The following is a 25,039-nucleotide window of genomic DNA, read 5'->3' on the forward strand; positions in this document are numbered from 1 at the left end:
TGGCCTCATCATTTTCTTGGTTCTTGTGGTACACCACCTTTCTTCAGCACTAGGTGTCTGCCCATTTTGAAAAGTGGCTAGTAACTGGAGCAGGGAAGATGTCTCTGAAGATATGGATGGTCATTCTATGAAATAACCAACATCTTTTCTTTAAAAAGTAAACCAAAGTGTAATGGTCGAAGCCAATATAAGATCTAAATTTGCTATTGGATGCTCTTGCCATTGAGACTGCAGAAAGCCTTTGTTGCCAAAATAAACCAAAACCATAAAAAGCTAAAACCTGTTGTGAATGAAGAAACAAAAGCATTCCTTAGGAGATATGACTAATGCATTTATCTATATTGTACATTAGTGGGCAATCTCCTAATTTTAGGCGGCTTTATGACTGAGAGGTATTAGGGAGTTTGTTTTCACGTATATACATATGTGTGTGTGAGGGAACAAGAGGTCATCAAGAAAACTGAATGTAAAGAGTAAGAAAATTGAATTGTACATTGTAAACCTTTTCTCTCTGACAGACTTTGTTATTTAATAAAAGTTATCCTGATTGTTTATTTTCTCCCAATTCTGAAAAGTTGAGTCCTGCAAAAGCAGTTTTTATTTTTCACTGATTCTAGTACAGACGGCAGAGTTGAGACTAAGCTTAATTGGTCATATTGCTTATTTCTATTTTGTGTGTGTGCATTTTAATTCAGGTAAAATTGCTTTCTAATGGTAACATGATGTAAAACAGTTTCATTTTTAATTCCCTTTGCTGGTACCTTTTTCTTTTAATGGATTGACTGAATAACAAGGTGACAATTCTTTGAAATACTTAGCTAGAATTGTTGGTACCAGCTGTGTTGAGTCTGGTTGAAAATGAACTTTCATAGAAAACCTCTTGGTTTAATTTTTTTTTGTAATATATCATTACTTAGATTAGTCACTGCTTTGTTTTTGCAGTTATGCTTACTAGTCTTAATATTTTTTCACTCTATAATATGGCTTGTTTTCTTTGTCCTTTAGGCTACCAGTATCACCATCCCTCCAAGATGAGTAACAGCCACCCACTCCGTCCGTACACGGCTGTGGGGGAGATCGACCACGTTCACATTCTGTCAGAGCACATTGGTGCTCTAATGAACGGGGAGGAATACAGTGATGTTACCTTTATTGTGGAAAAGAAGCGTTTTCCAGCACACAGGGTGATTCTGGCTGCTAGATGCCATTATTTCAGGTGAAGTGAGGCTTTTTGTCAGGCTCACAGGAAATTTTTATGCAGATGAGATAAACATTGTTTCCCTATGAACTTTTCAGGGTGTAATCATCTGTCCATTGAGTGTGACCTTTTCTTTGTGAATGTTTCCCAGCACATCAAATCATTGTGTTCAAAGAGAAAAATATAAATACCATGTCACAATGTTATTCTTTTGACCTTCTTTAAATTGGATTTGGAAGGTAATTTCACAAATTCAAGAGAAAGAGAACTTGAAAACAGGAAAGTACTACTGCAAAGTTGTTGTAATTCCTCAGAGTATAGGTTGTGTGTTTCCATGGAATATACTCAGAGAGCAAGTTTCATTTTGATGAATTGGAATTGAGAAGAGGTTTGGCTGACACAGACTAGAATATATATTTTAAAACTAGGAATAATGCTAATCCAGGTTATTGTTTTTTAAGAGCTGGGCACTTTTCAATAGAAATACATTTAATATTCCAGTGTATTTTGTCAGAGGGATAAGCTACTACCTAAACAAAACTCTCTTCCTTATAGAGCATTACTGTATGGAGGAATGAGAGAATCTCAGCCTGAAGCAGAAATTCCTCTTCAGGACACCACTGCAGAAGCATTTACAATGCTGTTGAAATACATTTACACTGGTCGTGCTACGCTACGAGATGAGAAAGAAGAGGTTCTTCTGGACTTTCTGAGCCTAGCACATAAATACGGATTCCCAGAACTGGAGGATTCCACATCTGAGTATCTTTGCACAATACTAAATATTCAGAATGTCTGTATGACTTTTGATGTTGCCAGTCTTTATTCTCTTCCCAAATTAACTTTTATGTGCTGTATGTTCATGGATAGAAATGCCCAAGAGGTGCTCTCCAGTGAAGGCTTCCTGTCACTTTCTAAGGTATATCTCTTGTTTGCACTTTATTTCTGGACTGTTACTTTTAATGGTAATACAATTTTATGATGAAATACTAGTGGGGCACCAATTAAAAACTTGTGTTAGCTCATAGTTATTTTATACTTGTGAAACTGTGATGGTTGGAAATGTTCAAGACAAGCTGAGCTGAAAATTTTGGCTACCTGTTCTGAATTCTTTCGGTGTTGACCAGTCAATGTAGCTAAATATAGTATATCTAATTGAGTGTTCTAAAAGATGGCAGCAGGCAATCTAATTTTAATTTGTCTTATTTAATCTGTTCCTGGTTTAATATAATTTGCATTCTGAATGCTGCAGAGGGGAAGCCCAATACAGACTTGAATATGACAGGACATACTTTGTTCTATTAATTCCTTGATAATTGGCTTCATCAGTGGTGCGTGATTTTCTGCTGGGTAAACTGAAGCATTCTGGAGATTACTGTGATTTATATTGCTGACTGTCATTGTGGTCTGAACTCGCAGAGTATCGTGGTGTGGTAGGGTGGTTTGGGTTTTTTTGTTTGTTTGTTTGTTTTTTCGGGTTTTTTGGTGTTGTTTTGTTTTTTGGGGTTTTTGTTTTGGTTTCGGTTTTTTTTTTGTTAGATGCATAAATATTTGGAACTGCGTCAGGCTGTTCTATGAAGTTGCAATTTAGCATTTCCTGTGGAGTGATCTTTGGGCTGGGCATAACAGTGATTTCAAAAGTATTTTCAAGTAGTATTCACATGAAGCAGCAGAGCACCTTGAATCGATACTTTAATTGGGTTTTTTTAAAGTGTTTTTTCTTAAGGGAAAAGCTGTGAAGGATTTATTCCTTGAATGAGTATATGACTACTGTAAGTTACTCATAGTATAAGGAAAAAAGATTTCTCTCACTCTCTCTCTACTTTGTCATGTGCAATTTGTTAAATCTGAGCTCTGAGAGCATATTACCAATAAAGAAATGAGCAAACATCATTCATCAGGAAGTGCACACTTTGAGATCTTTGGCATAGCCAGTCCTGGTATATATGAGAGATCTTTCCTTTTTCTAGGCAAACTCCTGATTATTATGCTAGCTGAGTGAAAATCAAAAAGCTATTTGAATATTTTTGTTCTCATATTCTAGTCAATGGGTGTTTTACATGAATAAGAGCAACTGGAGTTTTTACCTGGTGATTCTTAGTTGGTACCAAAAAATAGAGAGAGAGACTTTGAAAGGACAGAAATCCCAAGTAGTTAAAATGGTTAAAAAAACTGATTCCAAGCACTGTTTTTGTTTTTTTTTTTTCTCATCAGTGCTCTTAGAGCAACCCAAGTTTAAAGGAATATTTTGAATTTTACTGCCAAATCTCTTGTAATATTCCAAAGTAAATTTGAATTTCTGGATGGTATTATATTGATTTGATTAGTTCTCTACATTTCTAGTGTTTTTGTAATATTGCCTATTAATTTGAATTTCCCTTGATTAAAAAAAATAAAATTCAATTTAATTTCTGTTTATTTAGGGGATGTGTTTTTTTGTTCTCATTTCTCTTTTCTAGGCTGCTCTTCTAAGTATTGTACTGAGAGACTCATTTGCAGCTCCTGAAAAGGACATTTTCCAAGCTTTGATGAACTGGTGTAAGCATAACCCCAAGGAAAACCATGCTGAAATCATGCAAGCAGTACGTTTGCCACTAATGAGTCTGACAGAGCTACTGAATGTTGTGAGACCTTCTGGATTGTTGTCACCTGATGCCATCCTAGATGCCATTAAGATTCGTTCAGAGAGTCGGGACATGGACCTCAACTACAGGGGCATGCTAAGTAAGCATCAGGGTTTTTTGTTTGTTTCCTTCTCATTTAGTGACTGTGGTTGTCTGGAGGATCTGGTTAATTTGTGCTTTGAGTTTTCATCTATTACTGTGTGTTATCAAAGGTTTGCAGTATGAAACATCTTGTTATGTAACTGTTCATACCATTTTTATTTCTCAATATTAGTTAATTATTTTCTTGCTTTATATCTCAGCTATTGCTCAAACGTGAGTGTAATGCTATTTTCCTAGAGGAAGTGGTAATTTAATAGAAAAAGTTTTACAAAATCATTGAAAATAAAAATGAGTTGGCTGTGAGATATGGTATTTAAATTGTGATAGTGACTTGATTTCTAATTCATAAACATTTTCATAATTTCTCGATACTTATGACTTTTACTCTTTACATGCTTGTCTAAATAGTTTAAACAGGTCTCTGAAGTCTTTTTAATGGAAGCCTAAAAAGTGTAAAAAGCCTTATATTTGACTTTTTTCTGTGCTCTCCATTAATTCAACATGAGTATCTAACACTCAAGCTTTAAAAAGACCTTGTTAGCCATCTAATGTGTGAATTTGACCCACAGAAAAGAAAAAAGTTAAATGTTCTTTAAGAGTCTACACTGTATTCTCAGTCATGCATGGTGAGTCCTGAAAATTACTGTTATCTTAGAATTGCATATTCTCTTTGTTCTCCCCTAGAATTTATTAATATTTAAACGTATGAGTTTAATATTAGGATATTGTAAAAGTCTTGTCATGCGAGACATTCTGTTGGCACTGCAGTAGATAAATTTGAACAAGTCAAATGGTCTTTTCTGGCTTCTTTTCCTGGATATTTATCTCCACAATAAAATTCTCCTAATCACAGCTTTTTGGATAGTGGAATTTCTTTGTTGTTTTAGTACTCATTCAAGATCTTGAAACCTTTTCTATTTGTGGAGATGTTGATGACCACTTACCACTTCAAATTCTGTTCTTTAGATGCCAAATTTTTAACACCCTGTTAAAATTTGTATTTCTGATGTCAACCTGCCTGAAAAGTTCAGCGTAACTTTTCATCATTTAGTTTTCACAGCATATTTTCTAGGATGTCTCCTCAAACAAGGCTGTCAAAAATGTCTTTTGAAGAGGCTAGTTTGCAGAGTATTGTTCTGTTGTTGAAGTTAGGGATCATTATTCCCAGTTTGCTTGAAGGAAGCTGTTCCTAGGACACAGGCTTATTAGTGTGAAATGGTGGCATAAAAACTTGCTTTTCCATGTGAGTTCAAAGCCCAAGTAGCCAGAAGTTTCCCATTTCACTTGAGTTAATTTAGCTTTGCAGGGTGCTGGAAGCTTGTTTAGCTGTCGAAGGTGCATATATGGCTTTACTGCTGTATATACCACTCTGCAAATTCAGGATGCATCCTAAACATTAGATATACATCTTGTACATTTAGCTTTCTTCTGTTTAAGGGGAAAAAAAACCAATAAAACCCAAACCAAAAGCAAACAACAGTCGACAGGTGCAACAGAATTCTGTAAAATCGTGAAGGGGACTGTTACATAGTAGTAAATTGTCAGAGCTTTATTACCATGAAGGAAATACCAAATAAAATTGAAGAAGCTAAATTTTTTAATGCCTGTTTGTTGCCATATTATGTGAGCTTTTGTGAGATGTTTACAGCTCTGTAGCTGAATTCTCACAGTCTGTACTGTAAACAGTCATGTTTTCCACATTCCTTCCTAATAAGAGTCAACTGATTGGCTTCTCGCCTAGCCAGTGGGATGGAGAGGTGATAACCTTGTTCTCCAATCCCTAGTCATTGTTCAGAACCTATATAAGCAAGGCCTTTATAGATAATAAAAAGTTCTTCAGCCTTCATCTTCGTAGAATCAGATCTGTGAGTATCTTTTGTGTCCTCTAGCGACACCTCTTTTTTATCTTCTTTTCTTTTTCCTTTTTATTTTTCCTTGAGCGTGTATTTGTGGTCAAGAAAGGAAATTAGCAATAAATCTTTGGTCTGACCTAATAAAGTTGATATTCAGAACATCTAATTTGCAGTATGAGAGTGCAGAATTTAAGCAATTATTTCCTTTTCTTCTTAGTACCAGGGGAGAATATTGCAACAATGAAGTATGGGGCACAAGTTGTAAAAGGGGAGCTGAAGTCTGCTCTATTGGATGGAGATACTCAGAACTACGACCTGGATCATGGATTCTCTCGACACCCGATCAATGACGACTGCCGGTCCGGAATTGAGATTAAACTAGGCCAGCCCTCAATAATCAACCACATACGAATTCTCCTGTGGGACAGAGACAGTCGGTAGGTGCCAAGGTGACATAAAAAAGAGAAACTAATGCCTTTTGTACTGGAGATAATGTAACAGTGCAAACTATAAATTAAATATTTTATAGAAATATCATGATGGTGTTGGAGATGTTGCAGGGTTTTTTTGGAAACGGCCTGATTTTTAAATGTAATCTTGGTTACTTACCCACCAGATCATATTTAGAGATGTTAAACTACCTTAAAGTATTTAAATATTTTTTTACATATTTGCATTTTAAACATTAAAAGATTTTTTTTTGTTCAAATTTTTTCAATATATCAAAACTGTTAAGAAATGGCACACCTTGACAATAAGATTGGACTTGACCTTGGAGGTATTTTCCAGCCTAATGGTTCTGTGATTCTGTAATTCAGAGGTAATAAAATTTATTTAGAATGTGAATTACCAACTGACTACGGTAGTTATTAGAAGCCACTTCATGGTTAGACTGCTGAAATGTGAATTGTCAATGATGCTGTAGCTAGTTGTTACTGAGCTACTTTAGATTATTATGGAATGTATGAAAATTCAAATTAGGCTCATTTGAACAATTGAGAGGCTGCTGAAGTAGAAAAATTGCAAGGTTCTTTCTATCTGACAAATTTAATATATTAATTTTGTAACTTGCCGTGACAAAGATCTTATAGTTTAGTAGACAGCTCAGCAGCTATTCATAAGCTGTTAAAAACAATAAAACAATCTACTTAAACATTTATTAAATACCTTATAACCTTTCTGATAAAGGATTACTTTTATTTCCAGACTAACAGTTTATCATTGCAGAACAGTTGCATTTTGCTTTTTTTAGCTAAACCATGTTATTCTAGAACAGGGTATATAAAACTTTGCGTTATGGTGGGGCTTTTTGTAAATTTAATGATTTTTAAAATATGAGTTAGTTACTAATAATTCAAACCCAGTGTCATTAATTCTAGCTATTTAACTGTTTCAAGGAAGTTCTCCTACTTTAGTTCAACTGAAATTTGTTTCACTTCTATTTCTTTTGTAAAGATCAAAAAGTGGATCTTTGAAGGTATAAGGAACTGCTTTGTATAACATTACACTAGCTGTGCCAGAAGATCAACCAGTTTTATGAACCAATTATCAACCAACTTTATAAAATCTTAAACAGTATTAGAGATATATTAATAATGAGTTCCCTAGCAATTCTTAGAGAACTTGTACAACTGGTAAAAAGCCCCTCATCTGCAGGGCATAAATTTGCAACTGGTGAAACTCAAGGAAAAAATGTTCTTCTTGGAACAACTTCTTTCAAAGTTTTCTGTTGCTTGGTGTCCTGTGTGCTTCATCTGAAATTTGTAGAACAAACTGTTATTGTTGGAAGAATATCTGACAAGGTGAATCTCTAGAGATTTTGTCTTCATAAAACATTGAGAGCTCAACGGTGTAAGATCTTGTTTCTGTGTCATACTAATTTATTTAAAATCATCCTGATTTCTGTGGAAAGTGTGCTATTGGGTTTTTGGGTTTTTTTTCTCTCCAAGAGGTATAGTACTTGAATTAGCACTGCCTGTCCTGTGCAAGGCCAGGAGTTGGACATTGATCACCCTAAGGGTTCCCTTCTAATTCAGAATATTCTGTGATTCTCTGTTCTATGAATTGTTAAGCATTTTTCCCTCCAGTAACTCAGCTTTCTAAGATAAATGGAAATGGAAACATTTGGAGGCTCCTCAGTGTAAGAGGAGACTGACCTTCTGGAGTGAGTTCAGCAGCACACCAAGATGAAGGCTTGAGTGCATGAGAACCTGCTGTTTTAAGATGAGCAGGCTTAGAAGAGAGACTTTGTTGCTCTCTTCACCTATTCATTGGAAGAATACAGGGACAGAATTCTCTTGCAGCTGTGTGCTGAGCTGTGGAGCAGGGGGGAACATGCAATAAGATAAATATTAAGATAAATTGTTTTCCTAATATTTAATTTACAGTGGGGTAGTTGAACTTGGGAAGTGTTTGGCCAGAGAGGTGTGCAGAAATTTGCCAGCCAAGATCTTAAGGAACTTGCTCTGAGATTGTCCTTGCTTTTTGTAGAGATCTTTTCCTTTCTGCAGTCTTTGTCTAACAATTACTGGCCACTAAACTGCATTGTTCTCATGGGATACATGAATAAAATCTTCTAAAGAAGTCTTTTAACACCTGTACAGACATAAAAAGACCTGTACAGCATGATTGCTTCTTACTGAATAATTTTTTAAACTACTCTGTTCATTTTAACTGTGTGAAGCTCTGGTCTGTTGGATATCCTTAACAGAACCAAATGGAAACTAACAGGTGTTTTACACCTCTAGTTCAGGGGTGTTAACCGCTGAATCTTACCTGTAGAAGTGCTAAGGGGAGTAGCTTCCAAACTGCCTCTGCAAATAAGATGCTATCCAGCCTTAAAAACCTTAAAGGCATACTATTGTGTATGATAATGGAATTTTGTATTTTGTAATGTGTATTTTGGAGGTAATATTTCTTTGTTTGGTATCTTCAGAAACCAGAAAGTAGCATGTTGTGTATTGGTTACACAACCAATATGTTAGTTAGTAATGATGATGTGAGACTTCTCAAGGCACAGAGGACTATCAGTAACTTTTGTATACAAACTGCTCAAACTCTAAAACTTTGAGGCCTAGTTTGCTCAAGGACATATGTTAGTAATAGTAATGTTGCTAAAACATACTGTATTTGTGTGGGTTGTGAATATTACACATCTGATTGGTGTGAATGTGAAGGCTGGTTATAAAATTGACATTTAAAGACTCAGCCTTACCCTTTCCAAGGTATTAATAACTAGCTAACATTTTAAGGATTTTTAAATAATATCGTTTTAAGTGTGTGCTCATTTAAGTCCTCAGGAAAATTGGAAATACTAACAAAGGCATTAATGTTTAATAAGAAATGCTTGTGTAGAGCTCTTTAGGAGCAACTCCTCTTTAGAAATCGATGTGAAAGGATGTTAAGTGCTGACATGGTGCTGTTGAAATATCTGTGAATGTTGCAGACCTTAGGAGAAAGAAATTACTCTGAAACATATATTCTGTGACTTGCAGTTCCACAAGTGAAATGTCCACTTCATTCTAAGTGTTATGGTCATGCATATAATAGGGAAACAGCTGTGACTTTTAAGTTCTAGTTTAGGTTTGCCTTCTTTTAACAGGAAACTATAAGGTGAACATAGGTGATAAGCGAGAGGAAGACACAGATTCTGTTAGTGGCTTTTTTATTTTTCATGAGGTAATTTTGGAGTGCGTAAGGAAGTAATGAAAGGCTCAATGATGTATCATAAAGAACTGAAAGGGTCAGAAGTGAAGAACAACATCAGTGAAGATGGTCATAAAGTAAATTTGCTTTTTTCAAGTGAGGAGTTTGAATTTGCATTTTTGATCTAGTAATTGTTTTTAATTTTTCTTTATTGATTTGGCAATAGAAATAGTACTGTATCACTGGTGGTTTAGTTTTATGCCACGAGGAAAGAGTACAAATGGCAATTTTTATGTCAAATGTCTCCATTTCATTTTTTAAGGCATAGTAGTCTCATCTAGTGACTGTAGATGGTGATTGTGTGGGTGTTTTAAATAATTCTGAAAATACATCTTAATTGTGAGAGTTTCTTCTGAAAACTAGTTCGAAAATAGGGATCTGGGTAAGAGCAGTTTTCTTTTCAACACAACTGAAATTCCAGAAGACAGTGTAAAATTTAATACCTAAAAATTGTTGACTTGTATTCTAACCAGCATTTTTTGACAATCCATAGGTCTTATTCCTACTACATTGAGGTGTCCATGGATGAGTTGGACTGGATTCGGGTTATCGATCACTCTAAATACCTCTGTCGGTCCTGGCAGAACCTGTATTTTCCTGCCCGTGTCTGCAGGTTAGTTCACCAGTGTAATATACAGGGGCTGATATTAAAGAATGTGGGGACCAGAATAAGTTGCTGGATTTGCTACTTCATTCTATGTTTCTGAAAATGTATTATATCTCAACTTTTATCAGCTGTGCTAAAAAAATAATTTATCTTAGTTTATATAGTTTTGTCATAGTTTATCTTATTCTTTTCTGATATTAATGTAGTTGATGCAATGCAGTCTTACAGTTTGAAAACTCTGTTTTTTCCATATATACATATCTCCTCTTTTTTTTTTTTTGTGTCATACCCACCTTTTCTCCATCTGGTGCAGGGTGGTTTTTTTCACTCATTAGTAAACAGCATTCATTGGCTGCCTAAATATTTATAATGTGCTTACATACTTACTATAGAACTTGAGAATGTATTTTTATGTAGTATGTATTTTCTGCTGATACACTGTTTCAAATAGTTGTGAAAGGGAGAAAAGGGAAAGTTAGGATTAAGGATCTTTGAGAAATGCCTCCAATGTACAGTTTTGGGTGCCGCAGTATAAGAAGGATATGAAACTATTAGAGAGGGTCCAAAGGAGGGCACTGAAGATGATGAAGGACCTTGAGGGGAAGCTGTATGATGAGCAGTTGAGGGCACTTGGTCTTTTCAGCCTGGAGGAGACTGAGGGGAGACCTCATTGCAGTTACAACTTCCTTGTGAAGGGAAGAGGAGGGGCAGGCACTGAGCTCTTCTCTGTGGTGACAGTGACAGAACCTGAGAGAATGACCTAGAGTTGTGTCAGGGGAAGGTTAGGTTGGGTATTGGGAAAAGGCTCTTCACCCAGAAGGTGTTTGGGCACTGGAACAGCTTCCCCAGGGAAGTGGTCACAGCACCAGCCTGACAGAGTTTAAGAAGTTTGGACAATATTCTCAGGCACATGGTGTGACTCTTGGGGATGGTGCTGTGCAGGGCTAGGACAGGACTTCGATGATCCTTGTGGATGCCTTCCATATCAGCGTATACTGGGATTCTGCCATTCTGTGAAAATGGCTAGATGGTTTTAAGTGTTCTTAAACTGATGCTGTTTTTTTAACTGTAGCTGCTGGGAATTCTGCAAGAAGCTGATAATCATATTGGAGCAGTCTTATTCAAAAACTGAATTGAGCTCATTTATAGGGAGGATACAACCTGTAGATACCAAAGATTGCTGTCATCATTAGGTTTTGGGTCATCCTGAGAGGAAATTACCTGTGTTATAATAATTATTCTGTAGACGTAAACTTTTTAATTGGCACAGCAACCCTTGCAATCCCCGTGTTTTCTTTTTCCCGAGGAAATCCTGTTCTTTTCTATAAATCTCTGTTCCTCATTATCATATCCACAAAATGGTAGGGAATTTCTTAGAGGTGTAGCTTATTTGAAGAGCAAGTGGAAGAACTAGAGAAAGTCATGTAGCAGCATAAGCTTATGAGCACTTAGTGTCAAGGAGAAGTAACCTTAAGGCAAAATATGAGTTCTCACCTGAGTCACCATATAAATTAAGGGTAGTTTAGATAAGGTTGTTCTGCAGTGTTTATTTACATCAGTGAATTGAAGCCTACATTATAGTAAGAATGCATTTCATAGACAACAATGGCTGTTAATTTACTGTTGTTTTATGTATTTTTTTCCCCTGTCCATAAGAAGAGGCTTTTTAAAATGTAATTAGAGATGTAAAATTGCTGACAAATTTTTGAGTTCCACATTAAGAACTTTTTATTTAATTATATTAACATAAGTAGTTAGGTATTACTTAAAGGTTGATTCTCCTTTTGATCAGGAATTTTGATCAAATTCCCTTCAGGAGAGAGGCTTTGAGCAGAGGAGGCTATGTACACATAGATATTAGTATTAGAGACCTATTTATCTGTTTTTTAATCAATATTCTGTTCAGAAAGAAGTAAGGAAAGATTGGTAAACTTTTTGTCTCCAATTCCAGTGTTTTGTGATAATGTATTTAAAGTAGTTCTGTTTACTTAAACGAGTTAAATTAGTTATCTCTAGTATACTAACATACACAAAGCAGAAATTCTAATATGCTTAACATTTTCTTGTCACCTAAAAAGAGGTGTTCTCCAGTCTTCTGAGCACAGATTTAAAATATGAGCTAATATGAGAGTGTCAGAATTTATTCTTTTAATATTTGGTATTCTGTCTCAGACATATTGTACATGCTTATCAAGGCATATGTTATAAAATGCTTATATGTTTTGCTCAATGCTGCTTCTGTTGTATAGTCTTGTTTTAATGTCACAAATCCCAGTGCCAGCATTTTCCTTTTCAGGGACAACAGTACAGAGGAATGGAAGCATCATGTTATGTTCTGTCTTCTTGCCATTAGTTTTGGCATTTTACTCTTTTTGTCTTACTAATGCAGATAATATTTTTGGAAGCAACCACTTAGGGAACCATGCTGCAATTTTTTTTAAGTTTTGAATGCATTTTTGGTAGATAATCTGATAGACTGAATGCCTTACCAAGAAGGGCTTCAGATCGGTGGTGGTTTGGGTAGTTTTTAATTTAAAAAAAATTGTTTTGGCTCAAGGTACTTTATGAGGTCACAGTGTAAGATGTCATTTTGATGTCCAACAAAGAATTGAAGAGTAGAATTATTGGCTGTTTTGTTTTGTTTTTAATTTATTTACATGCTTTTTTCCAAAGTGAGGGAGTAGAAGGTGCCAGATTCTGTACAGGTGTTGAGGGACAGCCAGTTGTCTGATACACTAGAGCAATTGTTCAAACATAGATTATAAACAGGATATGATCCCTGGAACATTAGGCCAGATTAGTTGCCTTTTTGAGACACCTTTCACATAAATGTTAGCTGTAAAAAGTGAGAGCTGATATATAACATCCGAACTGATATGTTCATCTAAGTTTTCAGAAGCTGCTAAAACATTTCCTTGGGCCTAAAAATTGATGGAGTGTCTTTTTATTTACATGTATACAGGTTGGGGGTTTTGTTTGTCTTTTTGAAAACCCGTAACTTTCCTCTTAAGTAAATCTCTCCATGTTCAGTTCTACAATTGGCGCCTTTTTTGCACAAGCTGGATGAAAAAAATGCAACCTTCTGGTCGTTAGTTGTTAAATAAAATAAGTAATTTAGACCACAGTGAATTAAGACCAATCCAGCCTCCTTAATGAGCCATTTGTCATGTGTGTCATAGTCTCTATTATGATTTGATTTTTGATATATGGGGCGTTATGGACTATTCACAATAGTGTTGGAGTTAAGGGGCGTTGTTGTGCTTCCCATGAAAGATCATTTGTATTCGGCAAAGCACATATCAAACCATCCAAACTGATTAGGCAAAGTCAAGTAATGTGACAAGATTATTTACATTCTTGGCTTCTTCCTGTTACTTATATGCTCTGGTCTGTCTTAATAGGTTCAGAGTAGCTTTTACCAGCCATAACCTCTGTTAGATTAATAGGTGAAACAAATGGAAATGCAATAACCCAAGACTGAAATTCTAGAAAGAGAAGAAGATTGTTTGTGCTTTCTCACACACATCAGATGATTTGTTATTTGTAGGATGTAATTCCTGATTTAGATAAACAAGCTAATTTGTACAAAGAAGATGACTTGTTCAGTGTCAAAGCTTAGTATGACAAGTAAGAGGATATTGCTGTATTTAGGTGGGTTTTAGTAAAAGAAAGTGTTGAGTATAACATATGGAGGTTTTATTGATGTAATTGTTTTAGACTTTTAATTTTTGCTTTAAATGCTTTTAGAATACATTATTCTACCATCTTTCAAACTTGAACAGTCATATACTATACAGAAAAAGCAAATAAGAGAGTGTGATTACAGGGTAGTGTTTTCCCCCTTTTTTTTCAATACGGTAGTGAATTTTTTTAGAATTTATCTTGGTCCTGTTTTCTTTGTTCACACTTTTATAGCAACTTTCACATAGAGCTGAAAGCTCTTTAAAGGGAAGACAGGACACAGAAAATATTCACGTAATTAGCTTCCTGTGGAAGTTAGGAATAAGTGTCAGGTTCATAGTTATTGCGTCTTCCTGTTGTAGCAATGATATTAAAACCACTAAGGGGCTTTGAGCAGGTAGTGCTGTTTTCTGTTTTATCCTTCCTGGTTTTTTAATCTTTTCATTTTTGTTTTGTGGCTTCATCTTTTTACTTCATCTTTGACCACAATATCTGAAGAACTGCATTAAGAGAATTACAGGAAAATAAAAAAATTTGGGGTTTCATAATAAGGAAAATGTAGCCACAAGGTGTCACTACAATAAAAGTTTAAAAGATTTAATTTCTTTCTCTTTACACTCCTTTGATGAAAGTGTTATTCCTATTGTGTGCTTTTATTAAAAAAAACCCAAAACTTCCCAGATTCACGAAATCATTCTGGTTTGCTGTTTCCGCTATAGAGGGAGTAAGTACAGAGCTAGTACATAAAAGGAAACTTTCAATTCATTTTCCAAATTTAGTCTGACACTGGATGATTCTGTGTTTTAATTGGAAAGTATTTCCCTGACCAGACCAATTTGTATTTTGAAATCAGTGCTATTTTTTCAGTAATACCAACTTTCAAAAAATATATTGGAAGGGTTAAGAGATCAGTTTTTTCTGTATTTGCTATTATTGTCTTAGCTCTTTTGTGATTATAATAATGTGATTTATCGAGAGGAAATGTTAATTATTGCTGCATAAACATTTGGTCCTAGAGTATGTTTCTTTTAAGACAACTGATTGATGCCTGTAGAATCATGCTGTAAATATGGGACATTATTTAGGCATATTCTTTTTCCTGTTTTCTAGATCTGCTTTAAGCTGAAAAATCTTTTTTAGAGGTTTTGTAATACTAGAGTGTTCAATTAATAGTGATATAAGGGCTGTGTGTTTCCCCTAAAGCACTTGGCTGCTATAGAAAATGTGGCATTAGAATTTACATTTTTTTACTTTATGAGATGTATTTTTATTTTAAATGTATTTATTGGTGCAGAGAATATTACTTGCCTTTCCTTTTATTAAGCATTGATGATACTGGGTGGATTTTTTGTCTAGTGCTTCACCAGTTTTTGCTACTAATGATTACACCATTTGTAATCCTCTGCCTGAGTGAAGGCAAATTAAATGGTAGACTGTGTCTCCTGAACATTGAAAAAATGCAAGAAGAGTAAATTTTTTCAGTACTAAGGCAGTTCTAAACTCAGAAATGTTAGTCAGTAGTTGTGCCCAATTATTTTGCATGTAATGATGTGTGAGGAGATGTGATTTTCAAGTGTAGGCTAGACAAAACATTTTTCTTTAATTCTGGTCTTAATCAGGCAGCCTCAGGTAACTGTGCTTTCTACTGGTGGTGCTGCAGTAATTTTATTTTTCTTTGTCTCTGGGAGAGTCATTGAAATTAGCTACTGATTAAGCAGCAATGTCTCACTTTCAGCCTTACCAGTAGGTCTCTGACAACATTATTTTATGGATAGCCATTTTGCAGTTTTCCTGAGCTTGGTGGAATCTTAGTGGATAGTAACTTGCCGAAAGACATTCCAAATACAGTTTCGTTTAAAAAGATGCTGAAACGAGTGAGGAGTCACCTCTTGAGGAAAATGCAGTTGAAACATTGTCCCACATACTTGAAATAAATGAGGGGAAATCACTGTCTGCAGATCTAATTTAGCAGTGGGAGTGGTTTTTATGTGTTATTTCCCCTTTCCCAGTAGGGAATGGTGGTGTTCAGAAAAAGCATGGAGACAATCCAAAATATGCTTTTGAACATTGTTTTAACTTAAAATGAAGCCCTACTGCATCACTGACCTAACTAGAAAACATAGAGTAAGAGCTTCTGGCAAGAGCATTCTGTCAGTCTGAAAAGTATGTGAAAATGTTTTCATCAGTAGGTCCTTAGTAGCCTTATAAAAATACTTCTTGCAAATTGAATGGTTAAACTTGGGTAACTGAAACCATCTTTACTTTAGTTATTGCATCTGAGAACTACAGGTAGTTGCACAGGCAACATGTTGATTAGTTATTTTATTTGTACTGTTCTTTAGGAAGCATTGACTCTTGCGTACATATTTTATTTCTAACAGTGGAGGTATGCTGTTGTTTGTGAGTTTAGGAAGAAATCCCAACCTTGCTGCATAGTTCAAATTAGCTTTTCTTTATTTCTGCATAATTGAAATTTTAAAATATTTTCCTGAGTCTAGTACTATAAGTAATACAGTCATAATGTGTTGTCCAGAAATAAGTAAAAGTTATCTTGATTTGTGTTACAGAAGCATAGTAGTAAATAATAAAAGAAATTTTGAAATGTTACTCCAGACCTTTGATGCTTTTCACTGGCATTATTTTCAAAAATCAATTTTCATTGCAGGCAGTTTTCTTTTTTGTTCTGGAGGTGGGGAGTAGAGCTCATCAGTCTTTCTTGTAAGATGTGATCATATTTAGGAGTCTTTATTGGCATGTTTCCAATATTTTGCCTTTTAACTGTGAAATAGAAGGAAATGGTTTCCTGTAGTCTCCATTTTAGTGAATAGCTGCTGCTTATTTTTCTGTCTATCAGTGTTTAAACATCCTTTTTTTCTCTTCCAGTCGGTTTTCATTCTGGTGGTTTTTTTCTGTTCCTAAGAAAAGGTGGTAGTCTGAGATTTTTTTAAACAATGTAGATCATCTACACAGGATCAAGAAAGCTATTGCCTTATCTGGGTTGTAGTGTTTATTGATTTAAAAGATCTTTTTCTTCATTTCAGGTTGTGTATACTTTTGATCTTAAGCTTACACTTCTAGATTCAGTTTCAAATGTTTTCCTAGTGATGCAAAAGCTAATTTCTCTACAGGAATAATCAATAATATTTTTCATCAAGAACTTTATCAAAGCAGCTTTTTTCTTCTCAGATTCCTTCTCCTGTCTGTCATAGCAATTGCAGTTATCCTAACTAAAGAGCTCAGCTCAGCTTTGAGGAAAAGTAAAACAAGCTAGTGTGCATTTAAGCTGTCAATGACAACCTGCCAGACAACTTATCATCTGAAAATTAGTATTTGTCTGAAAAAGTGTGTGTAGAAGGTCAATATAACTTGTATAGAAATATCTGAGAAATAGAGAGAGCCTGCCAATCCAGATTGTTGGACATTAATTATAGAAAAAAAAGTAAATATATTATTTTCTTTTTGCTTTACAGTTTGGAAGAAACTATTAACTTTTAAAGCGACCTAGATTACATATTTCTCATGTTTGACATAATAAATATGTTCTTTTGTAGTATGGTTAGAATTTCTTTTGTCTGAATTTTGAGATATTAATTTTGAGTTTCCTTAACTCTAAATTGTCTTGAGGTCTGTTTTCAGCGTTTCACCTCATAAATGAGATCTGATGTAGGTGAAAATTATCAGTATTTCCTCTGCTTGACAGCCATACATAAAGATTCACCTAAATGTTGAATTATCAAATTCTTGATGATAATTCTACAGCAAAATATTCTGTATTTTGAAGTTAATGCTGCATAAGCTGAGCATGTTTTAAAAGGCATGTTGAGCACTTCTTTCTTTAAACTCTCTTCCATTACTCTTGCACTCCAAGAGCTTGAATTAACTGTGAAAACTTGCCGTACGTATTTACAAAGACAGAATTTTCCAAAAGGAAGTCCTGTTTTGGCAAATTCATGAGCATTCTGGTTTATTTGAGTTTGTTGATCTGTGATGGCCATCTGTTGAAGTTGTTTGATGCCACTGCGTAAAGCATTTCTCTGTATTCCTATTTCTTAGCAGATAATGTGCATGTGTATCTGAAACACTGTTCCACACTTAAAACTGCGCATTATGAGTATTCAAATTCTTTATGTGAACCAAGTAATGCACTTCTGTGGATTTGCTTTTCAGTGTCTAAGGTTATAAAGCCGTCTGTCAACCAACATTAGGCCAATCTTAGCTGTGGAATAATTTGGATGATAAGAATTTTACAGTAAAGCAAGTTTGTCTGTCATTAAACTTGATCCTTTGTTCACAAACCTCAAGTTATCTTCTGTGTAGGAGAAAGGTGTTTGAGTGGAAAAGCCCTAAAGTAAACTACTCTTCATGTCCTTTTTCTCCTCAAAAGAAGCTTATGCAGCTTGTCTTGAAGTTAAGATTCTTGGGCTTGGCCTGTATTTGTTCTTTCTCATCTCAGTTTCAGTTGTTAGGATGGGGCTGATGGTTCCATTTGATGCAGCTTTAAATAGTTTTTAAAATGAATATTCGCTCTAATATGAAAGAAGATAGGATACAAACAGTTGAAAATGACAAATCAAAGTGAACGAATTATGTGCTGTAGAGAATCAAATTTGTAGAAAATAATGCATGAACGTGTGTATAAGTCTCTTCAACTGACGGAAACGAGTGAGTGAAAGAAAGAAAACAGTGGAAGAGAGATCTATTACTCAGAAAAAATACAATGTTTGGGAAAACCACTTTGCAAGTGAAAAACGTTTTAAGAGAGGTTTTTTTATGGTAGGGTTAATGATATGTGGTATTTATGATTTTTAGGCTGCTACTGTACTGGGAGCAGTTATTATTTGTAATGCCTCCTAAAAGAAAAAATAATTTTTCTCAAACACCAGATTCTGTATTTGGGTTTTCATTTTTACCACAAAGCAACTTTAACAGCTTTATACTTTCAAGCTTGTTTTTCCTTTTTAAGACTGGGACAAATTTTTCTATACTTCACTGCAGATGTAATAAATATCTTGGAAATTTTAGATACTGTGAGTAACATCTTTTGTGATCAATAAAGTAGTAGTTCCATTACTTTTCTTCATACCATTGTCTTCCTCATTTGTATTGAGGAATAACAGCTGTGATGGAAGGTGTATTAAATATTGATTTCTAAATCTGTATTAATTACCTTGTCTCTGTTAATGGCAAATTGCAAAGTTGGCTAATCAAGCTGCATTTTCATTAACAGTGTAAGTGCCTTGTTGAGTCAGGTCAGCGGGCACATTGCTGTGTGTCCAGTCTCTGACCTCGAGAGCAGGAGGTGCTGGTCAGGGAGAGGCTGTGAGCGCAGACATCCTGTGTGTTCCATCCTCATACTCCTCTCATCCTGCTGATACGTATTCATAGGTAGCTTGGCCATTCATTTATCTAAGGACCCTCTCTCACTGGCATGCTATCAACTGCTTGCAGGTTGTAGTGGCATCACTTTCCAAAAGCTCGTTAGCCATTGCCTAAAAAAAACTCGTTTTATCCAGTTAGACAATTCTTCTGCTATTTTGGTTCAGCTAACTCCAGTATTGTGGGATCTGGTGGATGAAAACACTGCATTCACTTGTTTGACTCTTACTAAGCCTTTGTGAATGTCAAGTGTAGACCCTTCAACCATTACTCTTTGGTTCCATCTATTCAGTTGCTTTTATAATTTTAGGTGATGTTGGCTGTACCTTTTGTGACTAGTATGTACCCCTTGAGGTATGGAAACCAGAACTGTATGTGAGCATTTCAGATTTGTGTGCAGCAAGCTGTAACAGAGTGACAGAACAGCGCTGTTTTGTTCTCAGCACCCTTCCCAATGATGCGCAGTATTTCAGTGATCCCTCCTGCCATTTGACTACTCAAAAAAGTTTACTTTCAGCTGTGAAGTTGGAGGCTGCACTAACAAGAACTTAGGCGTATTAGCTCTCAGGCTACTTAGAAACAAGACTGTAATTTCACTACTTCTGTTCTTGATACTGACAGTACTTTGCAAATGAAAACTTTCCAGCTTTCACACAGTTACGTAAGTAACTGTGTGAGTCACATGAGAATTCCAGTTTGGTTCAATTTTTAAAAGTAAGATTTGGTAGTATTCCTTTAAATTTGATGCATGGTTTGCAAAGATTAATTCTCTTGTACATTTTAAAAGCTAAAAAAAAATGGAGGGAGATGAGTTTTTCTGCTTGGTTGGTTAGATGGTTTGGTTTCTTTTTGGGGTTTGTTTGTTTTCTCCAAATTATTTTGCTCTAAGCCTATCCAGGGAATTTTCTTAAGTTATACAATATCTATTTTGGGGTAGAAGATAAAAATCCATGGTTTGTTTTTGGTTGTGGGTTTTTTTGGTTGGTTAGTTTTTTTTTTGTTTGTTTGGTTGGTTTTTTTTAAGTTCATGATTAGAACTGTAGTCTTACAAATTAGTGAGATATTCTGAAAATAAAATACTTTTTTTCCTTTCACGTCCTCCTATAAAGACTTGAAAGGGGAACCTTTTCAGTTGTTTTACAGTTTACTTTAAAGTTACTTGATTCTTCAGATGTGTAGGATTTGTAGTGGAGTATTTTATACTAATTTTTCATGTGACCTAAGATTACGTATTCATTTTCCCATTAACTGATCCGGCACCCCTGCTCTTTTTATACCACCAAGATTTGGATAATAAAGTTTAAAAAGAATTTCAGTTAAGAAAGCAGTGGCTGAAAAGAGTAATGCTACTGTTTCTGTAACAAGCTTTTTAGACTACGAATTACGGGTTTAAGTGACACACACTTGGACATTTGAAAAATTTAAGAGTAAATTATGAGAACATAGTATTGAGGCATACAATCAATCTTAACTGTGCCTTAGGGTGTTTTTGTATAGCGGTTGTCTTCCCTTGGTGCATATTACTTTTTGTCTGTAAAATTTTCTTCTAATTTCTATTGAGCTTGGTTTTTTAGAATTGTTATTATTATTATTTTTTTTTAATGTGGTATTGGTAGCAGGTCAATATAACATTTTTTTCAGTTTCGCTAATGATGTTAAGGTTTTATTTGAGGTTATTTCTGCTTTGTTTTTTTACAAGAGAATTCTTGATTTTGACTTAATAGCTAGGAAAACTAAATCTGTGTGAAACACTATATATGCATAGACACTCTTCCCATTCAGATGTTCTTTCATCCCTTTTTTAAAAAGGGAAGGATTTAATATATATTTAGATGAAAACTGATTTTAAAACCTCGACAGATTAAAATAGGGTGAAGGGCTGGAAGACATTATTGCTGATGATTCCAGCTTGTAGTAAATTATAAAGCATATGTAACAGCTGTAAAGAGAGATGACTTCCAGTGTCATATTTCATCTTACCTTCATAGATAAGTGTGTAAATGAAAGGGAAACAAATTATTTCAATATAGCAAATCTATATTATTTCTTTGGAGTGAAAATGAATGAAATTGAAATAGTTCACTCTTGGGTGAAACCAGAGACTATAAATGTATTTTATCCTCTTGGTATGGATTGACATAATGCAGATTAGTAGCAAGAGAATGTTCCTCATATCATCACCAGTTGTCAGACATGTTCACGAGTATTGAATTATAGTAAAGCAAAAGGGGTTCACTGTACTCACAGGTAATTTACACAGAAGAGTGTGCAATCCATCTTTTTAACAGAATCTACTGTTCACTGCTAGAAAATTTATTTTTTCAGGCTCCCTAATCTTTTTTTATTCTTTATATTATGGAAACTTTGTGATTACCTATGCCTTGTCTGTACTATCTGTGCATCACCTGATTTCTAGGCAGATAACTTAAGGCTCTTTACCATCCTCTTGCACGTGGAAATGTGTTGGCACCATCACATTTGGCACCTAAGTGGTTCCCCCCATGGGTGTCTGGAAGTAATAATAATGTTTGAAGTCAGCAGCACATTTAGAATACTTTGTTTCTGCATAATTTTTTTAAAAAATTTTGGGCTTCTTGAATTAAGGAACCGTTTCTAAGTTGGAATTCTCAAAAGATGAATATTAGATACAATATTAGTTTGTGTCTAAAATTAATCTAGAAAGTCATTTAGCAACTGGGGAGTTGACCGAAGATTTTATTCTGCCCTCTAAACTCATTTAAGTGCAGATTTCTTTCAAAAGTTATTGCTGAAGAATCCTTCAAATTAAAGGCTAAGGAAAATTGTGTAAAGTAATGCATGGAATGTAAACTGTCTGCCCAAGTTGGCCCATTTTCTGTATTAACTTTGGCAAATACTGGACCTCAGTTAAAAATGTGATGTGTGTTTTGGGATGATTCTGTGATATATTTTTTAAGGAAGAGGTGGCATGTTAGAGGAAGTAGAATCACAGATTCACTTGAGTTGAAAAAGTGCCTGTAAGTGCCACATCCACGCGTCTTTTAAGTTCAGGGATGATAACTCACCCACTTTGGACAGCCTGTTTAAAGTACTATTCCAGAACTGTTCGTGAGCAATCTCTTGAGTTTTTGGAGGACTCAATTTAGAATTTTTTTTTAATTAACTGATTTCTAAATATATCTTCTCTATGTACTCTGAACTTACTTGATACTTTTGCTCATTTTGTACTGTGAATGACCAGTGTTAGAGCTGTTCAAAAACAAACAATCAAATTTATTTAGTAGTTACATTTCAAAAAAAATTGCAGGGGGGAAAGATATATCTAGACACTGAAGAACATCTGTTATCGCATTTTATTTTAAGGTAAGCTCAGTGGTACCTTATTTAAAATTGCCATTTTGGTGAAATTCATAATCTAGTCTTTATTATGTAGCTTTATGGCTTACATTTAATCCAACTGCTGTGATGTAATTTTAAAAGTTGAATATATTTGTTCTCTAATCCTTTATCTAAAATGGAAATGTTGCAATATGGAAATCTTTCAATATGAAAATGTTATAGCCATTATATCAATTTCTTGAATGTACGTGGGAGGAATGGCTATTGATCTAACAGATTTAATAGTTCATATTCAAAATCTATGGAATAGAAGTAATATTTTGCATCTGAGTAACTGCTGAGTGTAATCCTTCAGGCGGAATTCTGAAAGCAGCTGTAAAACTGGAAAATTACCTTCTTTTCTTTTTCAGGCATAACTGCCCTTAAATATCTTTGTTCATTTTAGCTTCTAGTGAATTATGTCTGCATAAGGAGCTAAAATATGTATTATTTCACTCAGGTAAGAATTTGGTTTAGTTATTAAAATTAGAAACTGTGTGCAGTTACCATGGAAATGACTTGAAGTAGTTGTAGTCCTTTAAAGAAAACAGAGGTCACCAGTGGAGTCACAAACAATGAATGGAGAGTGCTTTTGTGTGAGGTGCATAGGATCATGCTGGTAGGCAAAGGGACTAAAAGGGAATGAGCTTTTTAGTGATCTTTGCAGTTTTTTCCTATTTCTAGTGGCCTTTATAAAGGAAAGAAGAGTTGTTTCTGGGGTCCTCTGAACATCTTTTCGTTTGCTTCCTTCTGCAGTTCACTCCTTGCTTTCAGAATCCATCATTGCTTTTTCAGACATTGGCTAGAAAAAATGTCTTCACAGTATTATGGAGCTTTTCTACCCACCTAGTCTTTCAAGGAGAACTTTTATGTTGACCTTGTAGTTAATCTTGATTTATGGGGTCAAGAAAGCCATATACTAATATGTCAGTTCTTAGTTATCTATTAGCTCTAGCCCAGTTAATGCAGTAGTTTCATGAAAGTTGGCTGAAACACTCTTACACTGAGTGAGTAAAAGTTCCACTAAGATGAAATAGACTAATGTGTGTCATCTTAATGATACACAACTTGCAAGAGAAAAGATATAGATAGATAGATAGAAATACACACAAATGAGCATCACTCAAGAAGAACAGTTACATTCTTTTGTGGCTTGCTTTCTTGTGCAGGATGTTTTTAGTGTTCATGTGTGGTGCTTTAGAGTGGACTTATTTCATAATAATTATAGGTAAATGTTTTCAACATTGTATTTTAGTTATTAGATCTGGAAGATACAATGGGTATAAAATAAAGTGATAAACACTAATATGAAGAACAAAAATGGGGAATTCTTATCCAGGTATTCTGAAATATGCTTGTGCTTTTCACAAGGCTTGGAGGCACAGGGGATATGTGGTCTTAAAGTTGAAAATTTTATTCTCTGTAGAATTATGACCACACTTCAATGTGAGAAAAATTGTCATTCATAGTTACTGTAACATTAGGGCTTTAATGAACAATACTTTATTCCGGGGTCACTGGAGTAATTTTTGTGGCCTGTATTCTAGATTACAGTTTCTGACAATTTCCAAAAGAACAAATGGAACTAGTGCTTGTTCTCTGACATGCTAGAAGATGCATTTCTTTTTGACTCTGCCTTCCTCTTTACACCACTTTCTATTGAGCAAGTTAAATGCAGCAGTTCACTTGCACGTTAACAATGTCTTGCTGCTCACATTCCTCCTTTATTGCTTCAGAGTTCCTTACAGTTAAAAAAAACAGTTAATTCCTTATTTAATCCTTTAAATTCTTTTCCAGGCAAGGGCTAAATTGTAGGTGGTTCAAAAAACCAGGTGTTAAGACAGCTAGTTTCCTGGTTTCTTGGCCTAGTGACTAACACACAGCTGCCATATGCTGTGCTGTCACTGCTTCATCTTCCTTCAGTAGGCCTTGTTGGAATGGTTCCTGGTGATCCGCCTCTACCCTGAGCTCAAGGCAGGGATTACTGATGCTGACTCTCTCTTTCCTCTTGAAGGGGAGAACATCTGGAGCTCTGCTTAACCTTGTATGCTTAAACTGGAAGTTGGGACTCCAGAGTGTGTGGGAAACTCTGCCAGCCTCTTGTGGAAAGAAAAGCAATTAGCTAGATTAGATGTAGACAAGAGAGCCAAGAATCAAACTTCCTTTGCTTTATTCCCTCACTTCACAGTGGTAGGAGATACAAAAATTCATCAGATTTTTTGCATCATTATGTATCATCTACTGGTTGTGGATGCTTGAGAGCAGGATGGTATCTAGTTTGTGAGTGAAGAATAGTTCTTGTTCATATGCGCAGTAATTAAGTAGGAAAACACACTCTTTGATTAAACATGAATATGCTCTTCACCCATAGCATTGTACCCTAGTGACTCTCTGCAGGCCAGTCATCAGTAAAGTGGAAAAGTGCTGATCTAATCAGTCCCTGGAGCAGGCTGAGCCTTTGTTTTGCTAGGCTGCTCTTTTCCTTTTCTCTGCTGTTTCTGGTAGAGTTTCTGTATTTTTTTATATCAATCTTTTT

At 35.1% G+C, this 25,039-nt stretch overlaps 1 protein-coding gene across 4 annotated transcripts in view; it reads left to right on the forward strand.

Moving 5' to 3' along the window:
* BTBD9 (BTB domain containing 9) overlaps positions 1-25,039 on the forward strand; it is a 109,242-nt gene that overhangs the window by 5,962 nt on the left and 78,241 nt on the right. For all 4 annotated transcript variants that reach the window (XM_040057869.2, XM_040057871.2, XM_040057870.2 and 1 more), the window contains exons 3-7: positions 1,006-1,216; positions 1,754-2,117; positions 3,658-3,922; positions 5,995-6,214; positions 9,976-10,095. In XM_040057869.2, the coding sequence (XP_039913803.1) occupies positions 1,006-1,216; positions 1,754-2,117; positions 3,658-3,922; positions 5,995-6,214; positions 9,976-10,095 (1,180 nt within the window). The remainder of the gene's footprint in view (positions 1-1,005; positions 1,217-1,753; positions 2,118-3,657; positions 3,923-5,994; positions 6,215-9,975; positions 10,096-25,039) is intronic.

The sequence above is a fragment of the Hirundo rustica genome, chromosome 3, assembly GCF_015227805.2.
Source record: "Hirundo rustica isolate bHirRus1 chromosome 3, bHirRus1.pri.v3, whole genome shotgun sequence".
NCBI classification, from domain to species: Eukaryota; Metazoa; Chordata; class Aves; order Passeriformes; family Hirundinidae; genus Hirundo; species Hirundo rustica.